This window comes from Epinephelus fuscoguttatus, linkage group LG17 (assembly GCF_011397635.1).
Source record: "Epinephelus fuscoguttatus linkage group LG17, E.fuscoguttatus.final_Chr_v1".
NCBI lineage: Eukaryota > Metazoa > Chordata > Actinopteri > Perciformes > Serranidae > Epinephelus > Epinephelus fuscoguttatus.
This window is the reverse complement of record NC_064768.1, coordinates 19,432,089-19,457,678: the sequence shown is the minus strand read 5'-3', so window position 1 is coordinate 19,457,678 and position 25,590 is coordinate 19,432,089. Positions and strand designations below refer to the sequence as shown.

Genomic DNA, 25,590 nt, shown 5'->3' with positions numbered 1-25,590 from the left:
ACAACTAGTAAAACCGGTGTGTACTTCAAAGTGAATTCCTGTATGCAAGACAGACGAGAAAACACTCAGCTATATACACATTCATAGATGAGCAAATAACTATAACAGGAGTGGAGAGGACTAGCATGGCATTTATTGCACTTAAACACAGGAAGTAGTATTCTATATAAACAGAGTAAAGGAAAACGAAACTGACGTGTTGAAATGACAAACTTCTGAATTTATTAAGGCAGGACTTGTACTTTTGGTGGAGTTGGCCTATCTCCACATTATCTAAATATTTTTTCCACCACTGGTGTTGATTTAACTCTAATTTAAAGGTTGCAGCTTGTGACACTGGATTTATTCCAGGTGTATCCAGTGAACTGAAAATTTCATACAGTTTTATATGATACATATTGATATTTGGCTATTTATTTTTAACCATTATCTGTATTTTTTTGTGTGTAGAGTTTAGTGCAGGGGTGTCAAACATATGGCCCAAGGGCCAGAACTGGCCCACCAAAGGGTCCAATCCGGCCTACTAGATGACTTTGCACACCTGATATTGATGCACCTGTGAAGGCTAAGAGGTGCCAGGCTTAAACAGTGAGTAGGTACTTTATGTAAAATGCTGCCTCAGAGGCTTCTCCACCCTGACCACAATACAGCTCTCTGAAATAACAATGACTACTTACTGTGGTCGTACTTAAAGATATTGAACATCGTGCAAAATATTATCCACCAGCAGCTTCGGTACAAAAGAATCTGTATCAGACTTCTATCTTAAAACTGGCTGCTGTTTTTGGACTTCAGCTCCGCATTTAATACAGTCATCCCCAGAATGGAGACCAAGCTGCTGGACCTGGGTGTGAACCAGCACATACAGGTGAATTACAGACTTTTAAGACCCACCCACCCTTCCTCCCTGACACTCAACACTGGGGCTCCGCAGGGTTGTGTGCTGAGTCCTCTTCTGATTGCCCTCTATGCACATTTAGCCCAGAACATCATTGGTACACAATTACCAGCACTTGAGGATTTGTACAAAAGCCGCTGTCTCCGTAGGGCCACAAACATAATTAAAGACTTTTCTCTACCAGGACATGAACATTTCACACTGCTACCCTCTGGAAGGCGATACAGTTCTATGAGATCTCGCACTTCCAGACTCCTCAACAGTTTTTATCCAAGTGCTATTAAAATAATTAATTAATATTAATTCTGTATAGGCCTACATCAATATATACTTGGCTGGGCCAGCTGTGCAATTCAGTCTGTACTGCTGCACTGATTTATTTTATCTATTTATTTATTACAGAATTATGTATTCTCCTTTTTTACCCATTGTGTATTTTATGTGTCTCACTGTTGCTGGTTATTGTTTATTGTCTTTTGCTGTTTTTATGTGTAATAGCCCAGAGATCACAAAATTTCAATGTACTGCTCTGCAGTGACAATAAAGGCATTGAATTCAATTGAATTCAATTGAACTGATTTGAATTGAATATATTGGTGGAACCCTGCTGCTGAGGCAATGACAAAACTGTACAAAACTGTACAAGACTGTACAAGACTGTAAATGATTTGTAAGACAAGGGATGACTTAAACCTGCTTCTTCCATAGCTTCCACTTTAGTGGAAAATTATTTTTTTTTTAAATGTACATGTAATGAAAGTGAGTAGTAGACTGACTGAATGTGGAATAACTGAGACATACATACACAATTTGCACGTTTCTCACTAAACCCCGGTTTAGTGAGAAAAACAATGGAGAGGCTTGTAGGTCGCTTGCACGGACACAGGGGGCAGCAGTGAGCTCACGGCTTGGCACAGCAGCATGAGGCGAAGAAGATGACAGACGACAGTTGACAGTGAACTCGTCACAGTACGTACAACTGAAGTCCGCGAGGGTGGAAGTGTGGATTCATTCAGCCAAAGGTGAAATTTGTTCCTCATTGTAAGTATTTGCACACAAATAATTCACTTTCACCAGAGTTAGAATAGTTTGAAACCACTCTTACTTAGCAGTTAGCATAGCTTAGCATCAAGACTTAACACCGACTAACGGTTCCGCTGTTTCTCTCAGTGGTGTTTAAGAATTAAGGAGCTGCCAACCCTTCAGAGCCTTTCCTGCTCTACACCTGTGTCACGTGATTTGAACCTTTGTGTGTGTTGCAGTGATAATGGACGGGGAAGAGATGGAGATGAGCAAAGAGGAGCTCCAGAGGTGGCTCAGACAGAGGATAAAGAAGAACGAGCTGATCACCTCAGATGTGCTAGAGAAATGCAAACTGCTACAATCTGTGCTGGAAAGGAGGGAGAGACAGGCTGCCCTCCTCCTGAAGCTCTGCAAGTGAGTGGTATATCCTATGCGCCTGTTTCCACTTCTTGTAAAAGCCCTTTGGACCTTTAAGGGATACTTTACCAATTTTCAACCAGCTTTGCATCATAATAATATGGGTATACCCATATTATTATGAGTTTATGCGCGCATACTATAGTATGCGCGCATAAACTGTGGTAATCTTTCCTCCGTCTTACCAGCTCCTAGATCACACTGCTCACCTACCACAGATTTTCTCTGGCTCTGGGGCTTTTCCTCAAACTACAGATTTATTTACCTCTGCATTTTTGTACACCCGTCACCACAGACTAAAAGACTATGGAAGCGGGAGAGAGAGAAACCTGCCTTAGTCTCTCTCTCTCTCTCTCTCTCTCTCACTCTCACATTTTAGTGCACTGTTTGGCTGTTGAAGGAGAATTTGTGAACAGGAAGTGGGCGCCATACTGTGTCCTGTATTGTAAAATTGGAGGCCAAAACACTGAGATCAAACAGTTAGACAAGCTTGCATAATATCACCCACTAGCGGGAGCATTTGTTGATCCAGTGCAGGACAGTGCATTCTGGTAGTTGTAGGTTGTCCACCTCTTGAGCAAAAGCGAATACCCTTTTCCTCTCGTTTCCGCTGGTCATGTTGCACCAATTTCCTAAGTATGAGTGTCTTGCAACTGCACAGACAGTGCAGTTCTCATTTATGTTGTTTATTGCTTGCTCTCGGTGTAGACATCTGGAAATAGCAAACTGAAAGTTAAGGACATCTGATAAGACAGTCGGAGCAATACTGAGACAACTGAACCCAAATAAGAAAAAGTAAAACTCAGTCAAACTTTGAAAGACAAAGTGGGACTGAAACAGAAAAAGCAACTACAAACCTCAGAATATAAATGCAGCAAATCTGGCTATCCTTTAGAAAAAAGTATTTAGCACCTTAACTTGATAAAAGCAATACCTCATTTTGCCGACTGTTGTAATTTACCCTGCTCATATGTTTCTATGAAATTTATCTGTCCATTCTAAAAAACCTGCCTATGCTGCTTAGGTTTGGGAACCCAGAAAAGTCACACAATTTCTGTATTATAGAATAATATAATTGTATTAAAAATGTAAACTTGGTTTCATTTATTTACTTAAAAATTAGTATTTGGAGTGATGTCTTGCTCACCTGGTAGAGCGTGCGTTCCACATAGGCTGAGTCCGTTGCAGCAAAAGCCCGGAAAATCTCCAACTACACTTAAATAAAGGCAATAAAAGCCCTAAGACATAATGAGTACTGGTCCCTGCTGTGTACTCAAAGTACAGTTGTTTGTCTTTTTCAATGTTCTTTGCTTGATTCATGTTGTCTTTGTTGTTTTTTTTGTGTTTCAGGTCGGTGTCAGCATGTGAATCGGTTGTGAAGACTCTATACTCTTTGCTGGGGTGGGAATACAAAGAGACGGATTCCCATAATGAAGAAAATACATCAGATTGTGGTAAGATGCAAATTGTTCAGTTAACGGCAAAAAAATGCACTCTTGGTTTGTCTGTGTCAGTTGTTAATTGCTCAGTCATCGTCAAACAAGCAAAGTGGCTTATTTTAGTTTGTTTGTCCCCTTGTAGGAAATATAGTCCCCAACTCTCCAAGTCCTCCTGACCCTACTCCTAAACTACAGGACAGTGAGAAACTACATGGAGATGAACGGAAAAAATTCTGTACTCCTAAACTACAGGGCAGTGAGAACCTATGTGGAGATAATGGCAAAAAAATCTCTATCTGTCTCTTTCGAAAGAGAAAACCAGTGGTGGCCTTGACCAGACTTTCTGAAAGTGAGATCCAGTCTTTACTTCGTCCAGTGCCCCAGAGTAGAGATGATGAAGATGAATCCTTACACAAATCGGATTCTGATATGCAGTGGGAACCAGGAGATGACTCGAGTGATTCTGATTATTCCATCTCAAGTACTATCAGCCGGCCAAGAAAGAGAAGAAAAATGGATCAAAAGAATAAAAAACTTGTCAAGACTCATGCATCACCTGAAGCCAGTACAAATAGCAATGCTAAGAGCAACAAAACGAAAACATCAGCACACCAAGCAAGTGCCAGTACTGATGCTAAGGTCAACGTGAAGAAAACATCTCCACCCCCAGCAAGTGCCAGTACTGATGCTAAGGTCAACGTGAAGAAAACATCTCCACCCCAAGCAAGTGCCAGTACAAATGCTAATGTCAGTGTAACAAAAACCTCAACACCACCAGCAAACAGCAAAGGTAATGGCTACAAAATACAAAACACCCCAACCAAACTGTTTTGTTGCATGAATTCTCTTATTTCTGGTCCTAAAATTTACATCTCATTGCTTTCATATCACTCTTGATATGCAAAATATGAGAAAGAAATGTAATTTTGTAACATAGCTTAAAGTTTATGTGGTCATTTACATGTCTTTCAACTGACGCAAAGTGCTTTTGCATGACTTTGGGAGGACATTGATATTTTCCTACCAAATAAATTACAGTATTTAGTGAATAAGATATAGGAACACTTCAACAATGAACATTTTGCTATTCCATGTTTTGTAACCTGAACTGGGAGACAGTTCCATCCTATTGGACCAGTTACGATGAAATTAATTAACAAGGCACACCATGACAGTTTCTTTGTGTTAAATGTGTCTGGCTTGGTGGATATTGAAACATCACTTCATCGGTTTTGATGTTAACACACTGTATTCCTTTTCCACTGACAGAAGTATACCCTGTCATAGTATCTACTCTTCGCCAGTCCTCTGGTGAAGATACCAAGACCCCTCCCAAAGGGCCACTAGGAGAGCTCGTTGTGAACATGAATGTTATGGCCAGAAAGAGCCCTATGAGCTGGAGGCCAGGGAAAATCATGGAAATAATAACAATGGGTAAGAAAAAAAGCTCTGTCAACACAAAACAGAATACAATGCAACAAATTCATCTTCCACTTTACAGGTATTAGTCTGTAGCTGTAGTTGGTGACTTTTATAAAAACAAACTTTGCTGAAGCTGTCACAATATTCACACAGCCCTGAATGAGACAGATAATCTGTGATAAAAATCTTATTCCTCAGCCTTTTTCTATTGCCTTGTAGCGCTTCTAATGGCCTTACCGTATGTGAACAACAACAACCAATCAGAGCATGTCAATCACTGCTTGTGAACTGCCGTCAAACTGTCACACTAGGCAGCGCTGATCAAATATGAATCAAAATTCTGTCACTGCATTGCCTATTCCTCGCCTCAAATGTTTTCAGAACATATTTTAGTGTACTGTTTAGCTGTAAAAATGAGGAAGTGGGCACGCTGGTGAGCGGCGCTTTGCTTTTCGCTCAACTGTTTTCAACATGGCTGCCATGTGGCAGACCTTTTACAAACTCATTTTACATCTAAACAGTACACTAAAATATGTTTGACAGCTGTGTCAGAGACTCCTCGCCTCTGATTGGTTGTTTTTGGTGCGCTGCAGTCATTTCTAGTGATTGCCATTAAAGGCAGTAGGAAGACGAGGGGGTGCATGATTTTTTTTTTTTGCAGATTATCTGTCTCGTGTACTTCTTTCAGAATATAGAGACAGTTTCAGCAAATATGACAAAGTTATTGTCATGACAGTTACCAGCTGTGGCTTTAAGAGGCTTTTATTATCCAGTTGTCCCCCAGTTAGTAAGAACATAGGTTTGTCAAAGTAGTCAAGAGTGTTTATGTTAAGTGTTTGTATGTAGTATCAATTAAAAACACTTCATACCATAACTAAGAACTTTTCACTGAGAACAAACGTCAAGGATTTCTGGTAGAATGAAACTGATCACACACATGACAAAACAACAGTGAAATAATATACAGTAAGATGTGTAAAAACTCCAAGAGCGGTGTCATACGAGCTTGAATTATCCAGTCCCATGTTTAGTGGATATCCACATGTGTATGTATTAACTAAAATACTGCAAAATAATGTTTCTGGTAACTGGCTCATTGGGTAACTAGGACTCTAGCAGAGCAAACGGACTGTGGTCAGTGACAGTGTCATTAAATGGGCAAGCTTTGCCCCTGTACCGAGCCAGTCAATCTGCTTATGAACATGGGAACACTGTAGACAGCAAACCTGTGGAAAATGATTTAAGGCTCCCAGTATAGATGTAAAACATGAGCCTAGTAAGAGCATCCTGATAATGTGAGCTCAACACTCTGTTTTGCTCTCTGGATCAGTCTGGACTTGCTGCAGCCCCAAACACTTGAAGTGGGCAAGAATACTCACCTTGACAGGCAAACTCCTTCAGCCAGTCAGTGTAACAAATCTTTGGGAAACATCTTCATTACTAACAGAGCCAGTTGATGAATCAAGCTTTTGCCAAATCCAGCTGGAAGAACAGTGAGAACGCATTTTCCTCCGAGAAAATCGTCAAGTGCATACTCTTGTTCTTGTTTAATTGTTGTTATTGACTGTATTTCTGCAATAACTTTACTTATTGTTGTGTTTACTTACATTAGAGTTAGCACTTGTTTCCTCAGGAGTCGCCATTACTGTTCTGCAAGCTGCAGCCTGCATTTTATGTCACTGACTACAACGCAGGCCCTGATTGACTGCTTACATTGTTGACTTCGGTACGGATCCCTGATTGGCCCCGAATTGGTTTTAATTTCTGGAAAGTGTTTGGGGCGGCAGCAGGGCCAGACTGATACAGAGAGTGAAACAAAATGTTGAGCTCACAGGATGGTCTTACCAGGCTAGTAAAACACAAGATGTTAACATTATTCTCCTAGGATTTAGTTGAAGGCCCATGATGTCTGGCCCTTTCATCACCTGAATTACTAACTTTCTCAAAATTCTTGAGTGTCGACCAAGTTTGTGCATCATCATTTTTCTTTTGCAGAGGGTTTCAGCACAACAGCAAGGATGAGGAGTTAGTTCATGAAATGTGGCTACCACAAATGACTGATGCCAAGATATTAAGTTTGTTTAAAGAAGACCTTAATTATTAGAAGTGTTTTTTTCTTTTTTGCAGAAGATGGTAGGTTGAAATACAAGATCAATTTTGAGGAGAAGGGGAAGAGCCGAGTCTCTGGTCACCACATTGCCTTTGACTACATGCCAAATGTGGATCAGCTGTTTGTCGGCGCTCGTGTGGTGGTCAAGCGTAAAGTTGAAGAGCGCCACTTCAGCCCTGGTATCATGGCAGAGCTCCCCAGTAGAAAAAACCGTATGAGGTTTGTGTGTAATGGATACATTTTAAGATAAAGTCAGATTTAAATGTTGTTAAATGTCAGATGCTTTAGCCCATGTATGGTTTGATAAGAAAACATGTTTTCATTTTCCAGGTTCCTGGTCTTTACTGATGATCACAAACCGCTCTATGTTGGCTTACCTCTACTTCGCCTTGTGAGCAGACCACGTAAGTTTTGGTGTTTTCATTCATGTTTTCAAGACTTATTAGAGTGTCTGCAAAGAGTTATCATCACAGTCTATGAATCAGATTCAGCCCCACTCCTCCACAGCTCCACCCTCTCGTTAAAATATGGTCATTTCTGGCTCCAAAAAAACAAGATGGCGACAGCAGAAAAACTCAAGACTTAACAGGAGTCCGCAAACCAATGGGTGATGTCACAGTAGCTATGTCCATTATTTTATACTATTATTATTATTTTATTATGTCAGATAGCATGTGAGGGGAGCATGGGTGTGCAGAAGGATTTTGCTGGAGCGCAGAGCAGTTTCTTAAAAAAGGTGGAGGGTCCCCTAATCTCCCGCTCCAGCCAACTCTAATTTTGCTGTGGTACCGCTCACATAATGAGTTCAAAGCATGCTTGACCCAGAATACATCAGTGTATTGCGCGTGCACCCACACTATTTTCTGTAAAAAAATTGCCTGCTGTGATCTCCAAAAGGGAGTTTACAAAGTACTTTCAAAAGGAAATTGATCAAGTGGAAAGCAGATTGAGCAGAGCGACATTAAACAGATCAATCAATCAATTGCTTTATTTGTCCCCAGTGGGGCAATTAGTTTCACAGCAAGTGGGAGCAGCACAAAGTACAAAAATACACAAATACACACAGCATAATAAACACATTGTGGACAAGCCTAATAAATACTCACTCCTACTCAAGTTAAAAAAGATTAAGATATTCCACACTAATGAATAAGCTACCTTTTCCTCCTGGAGTTTAGAAGAGAGACAGCGGAAGGAACAAAGGAGTGCTTGTATCTGTTCGTTTTAGCAAGTGGGTGTCTGAGCAGTGAACCTGATGGTAAAAACTGAAACTGTTGGTGTAGAGGATGAGAGCAGTCAGACAAGATGGAGTTTGCTTTCTTAATCAACTGTATGTTGTAAAGGTCCTGTAAAGTTTCTTGTGCAGACCCGGTGATTTTACTACAAACACTAACAACCTTGTTTGGTAGATTTCTCTCTTTTACCCTCAAGGATTGAAACCAACAGATAAAAGAAAACGTGATAACAGACTCAATAAAAGAACGATAAAACATAGTCATCAGGGTAGAGTCAACCTGGAATTTAGCAAATTTTCTAAGACAAAAAAGACGCTGCTGACCTTTTTTTTATAAATCGAGTCCGTATTTTTCTCGAATGTCAGCTTGTTAAGAATAGTGCCTAAGTACTTATAGGACTCTACAATTTCAACTGCCTGACCATCAATCACTGTGAAGTCAGGAGATGAGGGCTGCACACGTCTAAAGTCAACACACATGTCCTTTGTCTTCAAAACATTCAAAGATAAAAAAAGATTCCTGATACCATTTTAAGAAATAAGTTATTCAGCAGGCTCACTATGACCATGTCGTCCGCGAACTTCAATATATGGTGGTTTTCAAAGGTGCTACAACAGTCATTTGTGTACAGTATGTACAGCAGAGGAGAGAGGACGCATCCTTGAGGTGAGCCAGTAGATGATACAGATAGATCAGAGAGTTGACCATTAACTCTGACTCTTTGTGTTCTGCAAGTCAACAAACATCAGTCTAACATGATTGTTAGAGCTCTCATGGTGCTTGTAGATGTGATTTAACAAAGTTATGGTGGCGTCCTGGACCCCTCTCTTGGACCTGTACGCAAACTGCAATGGGTCAATCAAGTGTTCAGTAATTTTCAGCAGTTCAGCTTTGATCAGTTTTTTAGATGACTTCATAACTAATGAGGTCAGGGCTATGGGCCTGAAGTCATTTAAAGATTTGGGATGTTTAGACTTGGCAGCAGGAACTATAGTCGACTGTTTCCACAGATTAGGAACCTTCTGCTGAGACCAGGATAAATCAAAAATGTAATTAAAAATGGGGCCTAGTTGTTCAGCAGAGTTAGAGAGTAGTCGACTACTAATATTATCAGGACCAACACTTGTTCTTCTTTTACAGTGTTTAAAAGTTTTAACAACAGAATGTGAAAGGAGGGGAAGCTTGTTGATTTGGTTCTAGTGTAGTGTTTTTCAGCATCATTATTTCATTAATAAAATCATGCACATCAAATCTGGAGTAGAATTTGTTTAGCTCTTGTGCCAGAGCCAGATCAGAGGTGAACCCATCTAATGAGACCCTTTTCTTCACATTGTCAGTCAGACCAACCATAGACCTAATACTGTCTCATGCTGAGCCCAGATTATTATTGCTAAGCTTATCTTCAAGTTTTAGTTTATAAGATAATTTAGCTCTCCTAATTTCCCGTCTGATTTCCTTTTGTACATACAAAACTTCACTTAAATTATCCTGTTTAAAAAAGCCTGTTTATTTTTATTTAGTAACACTTTAAGGTGTCTGCTCACCCAAGGTTTGCTATTGGGATAGGTTTTAACAGTCTTTACAGAGGAGTGGAGGGAACCAACAGTCCCTTGAGTGAGGGGTGAAATTCTTGCCGCTCCACTCTGATCACACATTCTGGCTCAGGTCTAGAAAAGCAGTGTGGCTCAACTCCTTTGAAGTGTCCCAGTAGGTTGTGACAGTTTGACGATGAGTCGGCATGTAATATAATACCAGGACCGCGAAGCTGAAGCTGCTAAATGGAATTCAGCCATCATTAATATTATTGTTTGACTAGCCTATGATAGAAATGGCAGATGGCGCTGAATGGAGTCAGAGCTACAATTTGTTGCACCTGTCAAACAGTTGTCCACCTTCTACTCTCCCGCCAGTAAGCAGAATGACCAGCTCTGTTTTTTTTCCCCCCCTGTGACAGTGGAGGACCCTTTGGATGATATTCCAGATGGCAACCACAAGGATTTCATGAGGCGGTATATGGAGGCTTGGCCTTACCCACCTCTGACCCAGTACAGGGTTGGACAGACAGTCAATGCAGAGCTCGATGGAGTCCTACAGAGGTGTGAGGTGCTGGTAGTCGACTGCAGCTTGATGGAGATTCTTGTTGCGGTCAGTATCTGTGAACATCATTCTTTGAACTATTCTAGCTGGTTCTTGGTGTATTTTTCCCTGTTATGTTTATTTAGATTCCAGGACTCATAGTAGTTTGTGCTTTATCAATCTTAGGCAGATCAACGTAAGGAGTGGATCTACCGAGGATCCACATGCTTGCAACACATATTTAATATGAACAAGATTTTGGAGGTGAAAAAGGGGGAGAAGCAGAAGAATAAATCTCTCACAGTCAAAGGTAAATTAAATTCTTAAACTAATAAAATCATCTTTTGGGTCATTCAGAACATCAAATTTATCTCTTGTGTATTTCCCTATGTTGTATACTTCAGAATCATCCAAATCGGCATGCTGATGGGACCGTGAATGTGTAACGAGAACTGGTGCTGGTTGCTCTTATAATTTTTTATTTCTTTTTTTCTTTTAATATACTTTACGAATCCCCCTGAGGGGAAATTCAATTTTTTTCACTTTTACTAATAGCCAATATGGCTGTTTTTACAAGTTCCAGAGGGGGAGCAAGAATCACTGGCTCATTACTTCTTCCTGTGGTCACTACTGCTGCTGTTCCTGAGCAACACATTCACCTTTGGAGGAAATCCCTTCAGATCAGACATGCTTGATATTAGTGACAGGCATCAGATCCTGTAACTGTGGAGCATTTGACTGTGGCCATGAAGCCAAAAATGACCTCACAGTTCAGTGTAGTTATAGTATGTTCTGCTTAAGATTTTTATCTCCGTGGAGTGACTGAAAACTATTAAACTGTCTCGAAACAGTAAGATAATGCATTTTTGTTTTACAAGTGTATCTGTATCATATTTTTTGTGTTCTTGAATAAAAATGTCTTATTGTCTTAAGATGTTCTAAGCTTATTTGAACTTAATATTAGTTGATTCAGAAAATAAAGGGAAATTTATGATTTGTGGCACACATTAAATAACATGCTTATTAGTCTTTGGACTTGGGGGGAAGGTATCAAGTATTTTAAAGTCAAATGGCCAAAAGTCCACTGATGTAGTGGAGGGTCTGTGTAGGTATGCAGGGTATCACCACCTCTTTTTCTGGTTGTTTACAGTATACCCACCTATCAGACAAAACTCCATTGTGATATATAGGAGAGTATACCTAATTCCTCCTCAGTAACCTACCCAGGGGCGTAAACATAGAGTGCAGGCAGTGCAGTTGCACTGGGGCCTGCGGGGTGAAGGGGCCTGCAGAGAGAGCAGGCTCTTGTAAGTGATTCAGATTGTCACTTTGAACACATATCTGTGCTCAAAGAGGGATGATTATTGTGATGATCACTTGATATATCCTCAAAAAGGCAGACATCTCTATGTCATGTTTTTTTTTTTTCAATTAAATGATTCACTTCTTAATTCCTTTGATATTTTTTATCAGATATGCAGTGATTGCTGTGTAACATGTATGCTGATGTCCAAAGTCAAGTCTCTATTTGTGTCAAGGCTACACGATGCACCAAGGTCACAAATCTACCCATCTACTTAGTAGTACACCCACCAAGTGAAGTCATGAGTCATTGGTGTTGAGTACAGGTCAAGTAGCATGTCTTATTTGTTTGTTTTGTCTTAAGTTATCAAATTTGTGAATCAGTGCTTACTTGAGCCCAAGTCATGTGGCTTTAGTCCACACCTCTGTGCATTTTCTTAAGGAAAAAACAAAACAAATAGATAAAAAGTTGGATATGATGAAAATAAATTCACTAATTGCAAGTCAAAATTATAAAAATGGTAAGAAGTCAAATTAATGGCATTGTAAGTCACAATTGAAGAAAAATATGGGCTTGTAATTTTAATTTCTCAGATAAGGCAAAATGAACAAGTCTGCCTTAGTGCTCAAAATTCTGTATTACATCTTAATTGTAGAGAAAATGTTCAACATCATCAGTCACTTCTTATATTAATTCAAAACTTGTCTAACATGCCAGTTTGATTCTTACAAATATGATTTAGTTGCGACCGTTGCAGAGTACTACGCTAACGTGAACATGCAGGACTGAATTAGAGTCTCGGCACAGGGAGGCGTTAGAACCGCCAGTCTGAACCAGAACTAGCTGTACAGAAAGCGAAGGAAGGAAAAAAAGCTGGCTGCCAGCTAGCAACAGAGCTTTGGACGTCGGGCTACGAAAAGATAAATAGACAAAACTGGAACGCCAACACGGATTTCTTGTGGGACAAACGTACAGGGCTCGCTGCTAAAACGGTAAATATCGCATACGAGCTATCCCGTGCCCAAAAGTAAGCCACATTCCGACCCAACGGTTAGTACGGCGGCTAGCGAAAGTATGTTATGCTAGCTGTCGAACGTAGCTAAGCTAAGATGGCGGTCAAAGTATTTACATTAGCTAACATTGCTAGCAGAGCATGCTAACAGCCAGGTCGTCGCTTGTTGGTCAGTTAGTAGCTGGTTAAGCAGTTTTAAGTTATGTTAGCTGTTGATATATCGGTATGTGAAAACTGAAAAAATACTGGATCCCACCTGCTTACTGAAATAGCAGCGTTAACGGCAGTAACGGCACTAACTCATCGTCTTACATGGTAGGAAACAAGCTTTAACGTTAGCGACAGCTGCAACCGTGTTGTTATCTGGGAACGTTGTTTTGTTATCATCTAGCTTAGTTAAAGCTTATCTAATAAAGGCTAAACGTTATATCAGTCGTGTACTTATAGCATAAGTGTTTATTGTTTACAGTCGCTGGAAGCAACGCTGCATTTACGCTAACCTGCGGTGGGTTGGTAATAGTTAAACAGGATCATGCAACAGGGTTATTAAAATGCAACCCTGCATTTGATCACTCGTCTCTCCTCACATACTTAAAAGCCTGCTTCATCAGTTGTCTTTCTAGCTACAGCTATTTTTGCACAGATTTATAGGCTGCATGTTTCATCAGGATGCTTTTAAAGTTTAAGTGTTGACCTGTGTGTTTCTGTGGTTGGTGTATTCAGCTGTAGGCCACCTACACATCTACGTTGTTATTTTATTTATACTTTTTTATACAGTGTTTGTTTACTAAGTTGCTGTCCTCAATCAGCCCATTTGATCTGACTTTAAGGAGCCAATTGGGCTTTCTCCAAGGGCAGCTTTATTAAACAGTGAGGCTAACGTTTGCATTTTCACATACAAGAGAATGTGTAGGTCAAAAATTCCTGTCTCAGGTTGCTTGTCTCTCACAACTCCTCCCACTGACTCCCACATCTCAGTTTGACTTTGGCGGTGGACAGCTGTTCCACTGATAGGAATATTTGACAAGGAGAAAAACTTTTACAGGACTCAATGTAAAAAGGGATCTCCCACTATTGTCTACTGTAGTTTTCAGTTCAACAAGCAATTCATTAACTTTCAAGGGGACTTTATTAAAGTTCTTAATGCTGTTTTGTTTGTTCTTCTAATAATCCACTAGATGCCTCACACTAGACGTTACTCATCTTCGGACAGAGACAGTCGAAGCAGCTACCAAGACCGTTACAGAGACAGAGACAGAGACAGAGGGCGAAGACATCGACACAGAAGATCGCCTTCTTACTCCTCCAGCAGTGACAGAGATAGAGACCGAGACAGAAGAGGACGGGGACACAGACAGGAAGGAAGCTTTGTACGCTCAAGGAGGTATGTTTGTGTGTATGGTGTGGTTTATTTGGTGTGCTGTGTTGCAATTTTACCTATACATTTCAGTATGTTCAATCACAAGTACCAACTTTGTAGAGCTTTTTTGAGGGTTTGTTGGTTTCCAATCTTGAGGTTTCAGTGTTTTCCTTTGTCCTCTGATTCAGTCGTAGCTATGACAATCGCTCTACGGAGCACCGGCCATTTGACAGAAGATACTGCGAGGGATACAGACGCTTGGATCAGAGCCGAGATCAAGACCGCGACAGAGAAAGGGAGCCACATGGAGCAGCTGAAAGTTACTATCCACGCGACTTCTCCCCAAATGTATATGATTACCGACGTGGCCGCGAAAGGGATCGGGAACGGGACGAGTCATACCGGCGGAAAGGCAGCAGGCGTAAGCACAAACGAAGGCGGCGTAGAACCAGGTCCTATAGCCCATCTTCCTCGGTGAGTACAGCCAGTCTTGAGATTGTGTTTTAACTCTCCTCATCCTCTCTCCTTCCATCTCTGTCCCTTCCACTCAGCTCTCTCTGTCTCTGTCTTTCTCTAACCATTTATTCTCCGCAGCTCCTGGAATTGGTAAGTAGTACAATCTTTATGATTTTGTTTTTGTTCCGTCAGAGGGGATTTTAATTTTTGTTTTAGTGGGTTTTGCTTAAATTGGCATTTCTTTTTGGCAGAGCATTTTCATTTTTATGCAAATATTTTTTCAGTAGTTCATCAGTAATCATCCACTAATTCTTAATGCTCTTTAGATACACGCTCATCACAGCTTTCCTAACTTTTACTTTTGAAAGCCTAGTACTTGGTCCAACTATTCTATGTCTGTGGCCCTACCTTTACATAAAATTTTATTTGGTATGTTGTTGGTTCTTTAGTAAAAGCTTAAATTCTGTGGTAGCATTTGGTTGGCCACTTGTGAACTTTAGTGCAGATAGGCTGAAAAAAGTGAAAATGTTCTACCAAACACTTTGTAAGATTAAGATTTAAATACAGTGCAGGTTTTTGTTAGAATTTACTGACATTTAAAATGTTTTAGCTTTGTTAAAATGTATTTTTTGTGTGGGTCACTTTTAGCCACACATGTATAAGTAGTATTTATTTAAGGGAGAAAGGGGTTGAAATTTATGTAGCATATATGCTGGGATTATCTTTTAATATTTCCTGTTTGATTACATATGGTCCTCTTATTTTATTTTTGTTTTTGTTTAATCTAAAAAGTCAACCTGATAAGTTTTGTATTAGTTATATTACTGTTTTGAATGGTTTTTGCGTTGATGAATGGATATGCCAGTTGCTTCCTTGTTTGTAAGCAGCTGTGGTTAAAAGGTAGAGGGGGGAGAGGAACAGAGGACAGCATGTAATCTTTGACTTGTTCCCTTGCACTATATCCCTATCGTTATATATTTCCTTCACGTGGTGTCATGCGTGAATCGCCCCATGACCACCAAACCCACCTACAACCACAACTACCACCAACACCACCCTCCTCTTCCCTCCTCGTCTACCTGTGCGGCCTGACGCCATGTCTGCGGCTGCCCCTGAAAACCCCCTGTTCCCTCCGGTCGTGTCGTGACCTGCTGATGGCGGTTTGGGTGTGAAAACAGCGGAGTGACAGCCGGACGCGGGCACTGAGTGTGAGGGACGACGAGGAAGGGCACCTGATCTGTCGGAGTGGGGACGTCCTGCAAGAGAGATGTACTCACTGCCACTACTCTATCGTAACCCTTCTCCATATGAGTATTAAAGCATAGAGCATTTACATGACATGGGAGTGCCTGATGATGATGATGATGATGATGATGCCTTGCTAGAATGCTCTTCGCTCTAGCTGAAATGGCAGGGTGGATTGCAGGAATGTTGAAGATTTTGAGAGGGACTTTAGATACCTTCTCCTTTTTGTTCTAGGATTTTAAGCTGTGGAGCATTTTCTGTTTCACAGGTTACTTGACTTTCCTAAACGTAGAATCCCATTTGCAGCTGTTTGTCTCTGTTGCCTTTCAGATTAAACCTCAGTTACAGTTCTAAGTCTGTAGCTTAAGATAGCTATTTCCCACTAGTAGGGTTTCAGGGATTTTATTTTATTTTTTTTTAGCAGACATCTGACATGCACATCACTTATTTAGTATTTTCCTAGCACAACCAGAGCACATTTAGACTGTAAATTTATCTTAAAAATATTTGCCATTTTTGGTATCATGCAATGTTTAGTAGAAATACTAATCATTTTTCAGTTTTACACAATATTCCTGTGTCCTTTTGGGCAAAGACAGCCACATCTCGAAAGGATGTGCCTTTATTTTTGATGGCTGCAAATTGGTCATAAAAAAAGGAAGGGAGCATTTTACATTTGCTCCCTTATTTCCTTTAAATGTATTATAGCGCTATGATTTTAATCATCATAGATTATCTCAAAGTGTTTCAAGCCTGCCAGTTTGAATAGGCAGCCATTTGAAAAGGGGATGGGCGCTAGAATTGATACGCCGCCTGTCTACACTTTTGCATTATGTATTCCTGCTTAAGTCCACATGTCTAATGCTCCTGTTCTTTCTTTCCCTGCCCTCCCTCTCTCCTCCTTCTCTCTCTGTGTTGTGTTGCAGATGAGATTGTCAGCACTTTGGGAGAAGGCACCTTTGGGAGGGTGATGCAGTGCATAGACCATCGCAGGTGTGTATCAATTGACACTGGGAAAACAACGGTCGTCACCTGCTCGCTGTGTTTGAGTTACAGGGGAAAAAAGAGTGTTAATCTCATACCTAAGGGGGTAGACTTGAGCCAGATTAGATCAGGATAAGAGTATTTAACATCCTTCTTAACTATTGATTACTACTGTTTCTTCCCGGGACTGTTTTGAATTTAACAACCCCTTCATCAGATTGTTCATCGCTTTCTGTTTTTTTCCTGCTGCCTTTGATAATCTGGTGCAGTGTCTTGCAGGCAAATTAGCTCTGCTGCATCTTAGCCTCATTTGACTATGTGCCTTCTCCCTGATAGAGTCATAATGGAAGATGTGTTGTCTTGTGATAATCCCAGAAATGCACATCTAACAATTTCAAGTTCAAGGTTTTATGGTCAGGGCCTTAGGAAAGAGACGTATGGATTATCTATTCATGTCTGTGACCAACTGAAGCTGCATTAAGAAGATGCTTATTGTAAGAAGGGGCTTCTCATATTCCCACCATATAACTAATATCAATATCAGAGATTTTGTTGTCATATCCATCTTAGTAAGTGTGTTTTTATCTAAAACTTAAATCATGACACTTTTGTGTCAGCAATTCAGTCACACCCTTTTCTGGGGCATCTGCTCCCCAGAAGGAGGTTGGCATACAAAGGTAAAGCAGGTTTTGTGTTTTATGTCCTCTGTTTTTGACGTCATACTATCTTATGTCTTACAGGGGAGGAGCCAATGTTGCTCTGAAAATTATCAAAAATGTGGAGAAGTACAAGGAAGCCGCTCGCTTGGAGATAAATGTACTAGAGAAGATCAATGAAAAGGACCCTGATAACAAATTGTGAGTTCTGATTGCTTCAATTAAATGAAGTTCTTAACCTTGAGTAACAGTGCCTGAATTAAATCCATTTTCCTTAATAGAGCTAAGCAATAAACCTAAAATCTATCAGTTCTGACATTTAGTGTCACCAACTCAGTTTTGCTTGTTTGATAAAAGCCTCACCTTCCTGGAAGCTTTCAACAGTTACCAAGATATGGTACGCTAGATTAGTCTCTATGGAAGTATTTATTTTAGCTGTTGTACAAGTAAAGTAGTGTTTGCATTTAAATGATCCACTATATAAATCAAACTTCCTGTATCCTGTTTATCTTGCAGCTTGTGTGTACAGATGTATGACTGGTTTGACTACCACGGTCACATGTGTCTCTCCTTTGAGCTGTTAGCTCTCAGTACCTTTGACTTTCTGAAGGAAAACAACTACCTGCCCTACTCAATTGGTCAGGTCAGACACATGGCCTACCAAATCTGTCTTGCAGTGAAGTGTAAGTTTTTTTTTAATGATGTCCTGTATTTGGGTTTAGTACAAAAGAAACTCATGTTAGTCAGTTAAGAATGGGTTTAATGCACCAAATATACTGTATAGCTCAACATATTGTGAACAAGTATCAGCAACCAATTGGGCATGTTCAGTGTAGAGACTCTCCTTACTTAAACTAATTAAGTTGTTGTGCTGTTGTCTCTAAAATAAGTGTTCGCCTAATAATGTGTCTTCATCAGTTGCCACAAATTGAGTGGCTGGACTGACAGCGTTTTGTTGTTGGTAGACAGCCTGTAGCCACATGAGGGCATTATAGTGTCTCTGTTAACTTATTAAGCTTCTGATTAGGAAAACTATACTGTAATGAAGACTTCCTGGCTACATCTTTTTAGTTGTTCAATTTACAAACTCAAATGTCAATACCTACATGTATTCTGTGGATTTATTACTATTCACATTTTTTTGTCCATGCTCTTTTTATTAATTTCACCCTGTCTATATTATGATCATTACTGTTCATTGTTTTATCTCATCTTAAATGAATTAACATCAGCACACTGCATGATTAGAAGATGGATTGTGTAAAGTAACTGCAGGTTCATTAAGTGTCAAAAGTGAAGACTAAATGACCAATGTACTCGTGTTTTGTCTCCGTAGTTCTCCATGACAATAAGTTGACGCACACAGACCTAAAGCCTGAGAACATCCTTTTTGTCAACTCAGACTTCACAATGTCCTTCAATGTAGAGAAGGTAAGATGCAGTAGACTCTTGTGGTAGGCCTGTACCACTTTAATTGTGATAGTGAACATGGTTGATCTCGTGTTGAAATGTTGCCAGTAGATGTTGCTTAGCAGTCTCGTGAATAAATATGTAAAACCCACAGCTGCAGTTTGAAACTGCTCGACTGAAATTTCCATAAAACAGCATGACTTAGAGACACAGTCTGCATAATACTTTGTAGGAAAGTAGATCAAAGCTCAAGAAACACTGTTTTGTGTCTTGCAGAAGCGAGAAGAGCGGACGGTTAAGAGCACGGCAGTACGTGTGGTGGACTTTGGCAGTGCCACTTTTGACCACGAGCACCACAGCACCATTGTGTCCACACGGCATTACCGTGCCCCTGAGGTCATACTCGGTGAGGATGGCCATACATGTACTGAAAACACTCCTTCTCAGAAAGGATAAAATACATTATTTCAGCCTACCAGAGTTCCAGTTAAACTAAGGTTTCAGAGATTTAACAGGGAAATCAGCTTGGAGACGAACACCTGTGTCTGTTTCAGTCGGCACGTGTCAGTTGTTGTTCCTACATTGCTCTGTCGATCAAATATTTGCGGGCATGTTCTTGTAGAAACAGGCTGCGTTCTACCAGTTGAAACAAGCGCAGCTCAGCATTCCTCTGTTGAAATGTATTTTAAAGTGCCTTGTTCTGCAGAAGATAAGGTGATGCATCTCTTTGTCTCAGTCAGTTCATATTAATCTTTAGCTGTTTTCTCATATGACCTCCTCATTGTCTGGACATTGTCAGTTTCCCTTTCACACATGTAGCACACAGCAGATCTTCTGTGCCGGTAGCGTTCTCACCTACTAGGAATACTCTGTTTGGTTTAGGCTAGGGGCATCATGTGGATTACACTGCAGTTGCGTAGCTGGTTCATTATTCGGCCATTGAATATCTCTTGATGATTCAGCGCTGGCTTTACTGACAGAAGTTCCTGAATCTGGTCATCTCTCTAATTATGCCATTATCATCTGTGTGTAAATGACTTTTGGATGTTCGTTTTCTTCCAATCCAAATGATTTGGATATTTGTAGTCTCACATAAAGCACATGTGTGAAAGGGGCTATATATTCACATATTAACAACAGCAACAGTAGTAGGTGTCGAGATCATTTTTGGCCACTTAATGTAAGGATTACAAATTCACACACCAGTTTTAAACTATAAAGTATTGCTCTTTAAGTTCTAACCTTTTCTTTGAAGCACATGGTATTCATGCCATAAACTGAATCACCCTATGTGGCGTATAAACTGAGTCATTAGAATAATTTTGTGTGGTGTCAGCAAGCATCAACTCCAGCCTAGAGTAGGTCATTTATTCAATACATGTTTTCAACCTTCAGAGCTGGGCTGGAGCCATCCGTGTGACGTGTGGAGCATCGGCTGTATCCTCTTTGAGTTCTACCTGGGCTTCACGTTGTTTCAGGTACTATGGCATCCCACTGCAGCAAAGACCTGGGCCTCATTTAAATGAGAATTTTAGGCCAGCCAGGACTGCTGTATGACTTTTTTGTTTTGATATTGATGAATTGATGATTTGGCTTGTATCTCACCAAACAGTGAAACATAACAGATTAACACGTGTCCATGGCATGTGTTAATCTGGTCGGAATTAACCCTTGGTGTCATTTGTAAGCTCTGACTGTGTCTTTGACACTATATGTAGCAGCAGTAGTAGTTTAACCCTGATTATCTTCTGATAAGTCTTTCACCCTCTGTTTCTCCTCCCTGCTGAATCAGTCAGTTTTTTTTACCTATATTTCTTTCAGACTCATGACAATAGGGAGCATTTAGCCATGATGGAGAGAATCCTGGGTCCGGTGCCCTCAAGGATGATTCGTAAAACTAGGTGAGAGAACATGCAAACATACTAAAGTGAGAAAGTTCCTGTAACAGACACAAATGCAACCATTTTATATAGCAAACAACATGCACACATGCTCACACTGATCTCTGTAACCTCACAGGAAGCAGAAGTATTTCTATAGAGGTCGTCTGGACTGGGACGAGAGCTCCTCAGCAGGGAAATATGTCAGAGAAAACTGCAAACCTTTGCGGGTAAGAATGTTTGGAAATTGAAAAGCAAGAAATATGATGATTAGCAGGACTAAAAGGACATAACAGTGCATTGTTGCGTTTTGCAGTTCTTTACTTGACAGACTCAGCAGTCCTCTGACTCTCTTTCTTGTTTCCCTTACCCTTTCAGCGATACTTGCTGTCGGAGGCAGAAGAGCACCACCAGCTGTTTGACCTCATTGAAAGCATGCTGGAGTATGAGCCCTCCAAGAGGCTAGTGTTGGCAGACTCCCTCAAACACCCTTTCTTTGAGAACGGGGGGACTGGGGAGTCAGGGAGTGGCAAGAACTGGGAAGGTAACCGGGACATCAGCCGGTGACCCATGAGCCTCCAAAGACTGAATGACAGAGGAAGTCTTTTATATGTGGAGCAGGTGAACTGTTAAATTAAATGGGGCTTCAGATGTTTTCTGTCGTTTGTCATTAACGCATGGACACCTTAACTTCCTGCTCCTCCACCCTGCCCCTCTGAAGTCCGCCTCTGCAGCCACAATAGGCATGTTTTTGCAGCAGAGAGACCAAAACAAACCCACAAAAGACTGGAAAAGAGTTGGAAAGAATGAATCTTTTCTGGCCACCACAGCCTCAATAGAGGATGAAAAATCTTAAATGGAGGATTGTACCCAAAGTAGCCCTCTATGCAGCTCCTGTCTTCCTTCCACCTCTGAACTACCTTCCTCTCTTCCGTCCATCCGTCTGTTATTTTCATCAGCATGTAAAGAAAATAATTCACCTTTTTATAAGGTAATGAGCACTACAAAAGACCAGTTACACAACAGCTCAGCTACGGAGAAGAAATGTCCTCGGATTCTGAAGTCTAAGGAGAGGGTGAAAAGGAGATAGAGCTGTATATGCAGCGCAAGTCCTCACTCACATAATTCTGAACATGGAGACATGCAAGATATTTTATTATGCTGACATCAAATCATTCAAAGTAAATATCATATTTCTTTGGGAATTACCGATATTCCCAGCAGAGAAAAGCGTCTCTAGGTTTTTGTTTACGTTTTTGTTAAGTGAGCACTTGCATTGCATATCATTTTCCTTGTTTCTTTTTTTTTTTTTTTTTACGTCTGAAAGGATTATCCCTTATATGGAGACTTGTGCCCTTAATCTCGGGCCTACAGGCCTGTTATTATTCGCCAATGAGATGATAATGGTGATGGACACTCCACACACAAACATGGGCCTCTGTGGTCTGTCTTATTGATAGATAAATGTTTGTTATGTTATGCAATGCTTTCTGGGTGTGAGGATGTGTGTGTGCGTGCATGTGTGTGTAGGGGTGGGTGGTGTGGGTGACACGTTCATATTAACGTTTTGATCAGTGACTTCTTAGTAGCTCAGCGGTAGTCATGGGAACATTTTAAACACAAAAGAACAAACTGCCTTTTTCCATGTGTGATTTGGTCAGACCGGAAGTCTCTCCATTGAGGTTAAGCACACAGCTCCTGGTGGTAGCCAATGAGTCACACACACCTTTCGCCAGTATTTATTTTTGGGCTCCAATAGGTCATAGTCCCCCACCCCCCCACCTGTACATGACTTGTGTTTTTTTTGTATGAAATTAAAGCGTATAAAACTGTATATATGTATGATTGTGTAGAATTAAAGTTAAGTCCTCCTTACCAAAGGCTTATGGTGCTCTCAGTATCGGTCTGGGCCTCTGGTAGCTAAAGGGAGGCGTTCTGTCTTTAAATACCAGCACTGTGTCTGAGTCCATCTCTTATCTCTCTAATGCCACTTCCGGATCATGTGCAAGAACATCAGAAGGGTGTTTGACAGGTGCTGGTGAAGGTTAAACATGGTGTCTGTGCTCAAGTGAACTCATCTTTTCATCTTGAGAGTGAATAACCATACTGCAGAAATAACCATATTGGTCAACTTGGATGGATAAGAAGTTGTAGTTTCTCACTACATTCTTTTACTAGAAAGTAGCTTGGACGTGTTAATTTTGTTTCCAGAATGTGTCTTTTATTTTGTACCGCTGGAAGGATATTTAAATATTAATTTTAATCGTGAAACTACTTTTGATTTTGTTGGTAAGTCCTCTTGGCAGCCAACATGTACAGGTATCGCATGCTTTCTATTACCATCCATTTCCTGTTAGTTTAGTCGTGTTGTAAACTAATCTCTCTTTGATTTCCTTCCAAAACCTAAACTCAGCTGTCACCCTTTCAAGACAGGAAATGAGGGGAAACTTGGATGATCTGCTGCAACAGGTGTATACGTCTCGTAAGCCTGCCCATCTGTCGGTAATGTACCGTTGCTTTATTGACCTCTCTCACTGTCCTCATTCTCTCTCTCCTCTTTTATCCTGTGAATGAATGGATTAATGAGCTGGGGGTTCTACAAAAAATAAGACTGGGGTGTGAGGCTACGGCCATGGATCAGCAAAGGACACTGCTACACAGCAAGACTCAAGACTAAAAATAACAGACTCGGACCACTTAGTTAAAATTGTGCTTGGACACAGAGACATGCCAGGACCCTTTGGGACCCTGGAGGTTTATGGTCATTTGGGTCAGCCCCTCACTCTGGTTGGTTAGTTATTTAATACTAAAAATGTCTTATAAATACTAGGCCTTAAAGTCATTTGAATTTGTGAAATCTCAGTCGCCATCAGCATTTTATCTAATTTATCCTTTTTTACATTTATTTTTGTCAGAATGAATCAAGGCCCTCTGTGTGAAAGTGCACATTTCTGATGTTACAAATCTTGAGACCTTCCACTGAGCCTAATACTGTCTTTGAACTTTATACTTGTTCCAAGCTGTTGGCAAAATGTAGCTTAGCCTAACTCACTCTGACAACCGTATACCTACATAAACCTATATCTGCATGGGACATTAAACATACTACCGACCTGCATTGCTAGAAGAAGAAAATGATGATTTGTTTCAGTACATCAGTCTTAAATTCAGTTAAAAATGATCTTGAAAAAGCATAAAGAATCATCAAATTTAAGTGTATGATACCTGTAGACACCCTCAAAAGAGAAAATGATTTATGAGCAGATATAATGATACAAGATTGTTTGACTTCACATCTTTGTTGTAAATTAGAAATGTGCAAAGTCAGTAATACAATCCAATTAACAAAAGAAATACGTGGGAAACAATACAGTGAAGAGGAGAAAAGACAACAACAAAAATATTTTAACAATCAAAACCCAGTGATTTATGTAAGTGAATGGACTGGGAGTTCTCTCTCTCTCGACCTGGATTCATCTCTGAGTACACCGAGTGAGTGAATGAATCAATGAATGAAATGAGTCATTCAACTCTGACTCAGGTTCTTAATGTTTGCAGTCAATGAAGCAGCGTCATGTCTCAGGGGACAAGGTAGGCATCCTCTCTGCGTCATAGAGGCATCACCCCCCACCTCTTAAGTCTGTCCATGCTCCGTCTGGCAGCCTCCCTGACAAACAGTATCACCAACTGACTCATCAGCTGTTACCTAAACACAAACTATGCAGATGTTCTTTTGCTGAAATTAAGAATGTAACTTTTAATTAAAGACTTTAGACATTTGAAGTCCAACCCCAAACTGTAAACACAAGTTTTTTTGAGCTATGTCAGAGGACAAATGTGAACGAAGCAGCTGTTTCCCTGTGCAGGTTTGTTTGGCATTGCTTTGTTGTTAATGAGATAAACTCTTACGTCTTCAGCTAAACCTGTTTGAGGACCAGCGGGATCATCGGTCAAATCCCCATAAGAGCAGACTGGGACAGAGCAGAGGTGTATACATGTGCACACACTAAAGTAGTGGAGGCGATGCAACGGATGGACCCTACACTCAACAGCTTTGACAAATGATACCAACAGCTGATTGACACTACTTGCAGGTGAGTCCCATTTTGACATTAAAGCACATTGTATTCATCTGCACTGATGCACATGAGCTGCAAGTTGACTTAAGATGCTTTATTGGAAATTTAGGTAGATGATACTCAGGTGGTTTTTCTTTATTGACATTTTTTTTAAAAAAGTGATACAAGCTGTTATTGGTTGGTTTAATTGTTATTCTTTCTATTTGCAGATAAAAGCCTGAATTCTGGTTCAAAAGTAACGAAGAGCAACAACGCCGACTTGTCCTGGACTTTGAAAGAGCCTTGAAAACGGCACTTGCTACACCGCACAAACGACATCAGCAGAAGACAGCTCTTAAAAAATGGATTCCCTAATGTCACTTGGCGCTCCTCTGAAGCAGTTCACCAGCTGTGTGTCAGGGAAGAAACCCCCCGCCAAGAGAGGGGCCAAGGAGAGCCAGCCTGTCCGCAGGAGCAGCTTCAGCCGCAGGAAGAGCGTCAGTAGGAGGAGAAGCCTTCCCTGTAGCAGCCAGAAGGTCCCGGACTCCTGGCTCAGGATGTACCAGGCTGAGCTGAAGAGAGAAAGGTAGAGTTCACACAACACAT

At 40.6% G+C, this 25,590-nt stretch overlaps 2 protein-coding genes across 4 annotated transcripts; both read left to right on the top strand.

Moving 5' to 3' along the window:
- Positions 1–1,829: 1,829 nt before the first annotated feature.
- setdb1a (SET domain bifurcated histone lysine methyltransferase 1a) lies at positions 1,830–11,552 on the top strand. The gene is made up of 10 exons (XM_049603212.1): positions 1,830–1,920; positions 2,161–2,335; positions 3,689–3,792; positions 3,920–4,567; positions 5,047–5,211; positions 7,327–7,528; positions 7,640–7,713; positions 10,499–10,689; positions 10,807–10,930; positions 11,025–11,552. The coding sequence occupies exons 2-10, from the start codon at positions 2,166–2,168 to the stop codon at positions 11,045–11,047; spliced, it is 1,701 nt and encodes a 566-aa protein (XP_049459169.1). The 5' UTR covers positions 1,830–1,920; positions 2,161–2,165; the 3' UTR covers positions 11,048–11,552.
- A 1,185-nt stretch (positions 11,553–12,737) lies between these two features.
- Positions 12,738–25,349, top strand: clk2a (CDC-like kinase 2a). 3 transcript variants are annotated; one of them, XM_049601692.1, is made up of 15 exons: positions 12,738–12,915; positions 14,114–14,319; positions 14,484–14,769; positions 15,930–16,020; positions 16,923–16,989; positions 17,721–17,837; positions 18,153–18,319; positions 18,973–19,067; positions 19,323–19,452; positions 20,442–20,524; positions 20,868–20,947; positions 21,066–21,156; positions 21,305–23,428; positions 24,844–25,020; positions 25,215–25,349. In XM_049601692.1, exons 2-13 carry the CDS (start codon positions 14,114–14,116, stop codon positions 21,491–21,493), a joined length of 1,602 nt encoding a protein of 533 aa, XP_049457649.1. In that variant the 5' UTR covers positions 12,738–12,915; the 3' UTR covers positions 21,494–23,428; positions 24,844–25,020; positions 25,215–25,349. The 3 variants fall into 3 exon arrangements, with proteins under 3 accessions (XP_049457649.1, XP_049457648.1, XP_049457650.1); XM_049601691.1 differs by having other exon boundaries at positions 21,305–25,020; XM_049601693.1 differs by lacking the exons at positions 12,738–12,915; positions 14,114–14,319; positions 15,930–16,020 and having other exon boundaries at positions 14,631–14,769; positions 21,305–25,020.
- Positions 25,350–25,590: the final 241 nt, after the last annotated feature.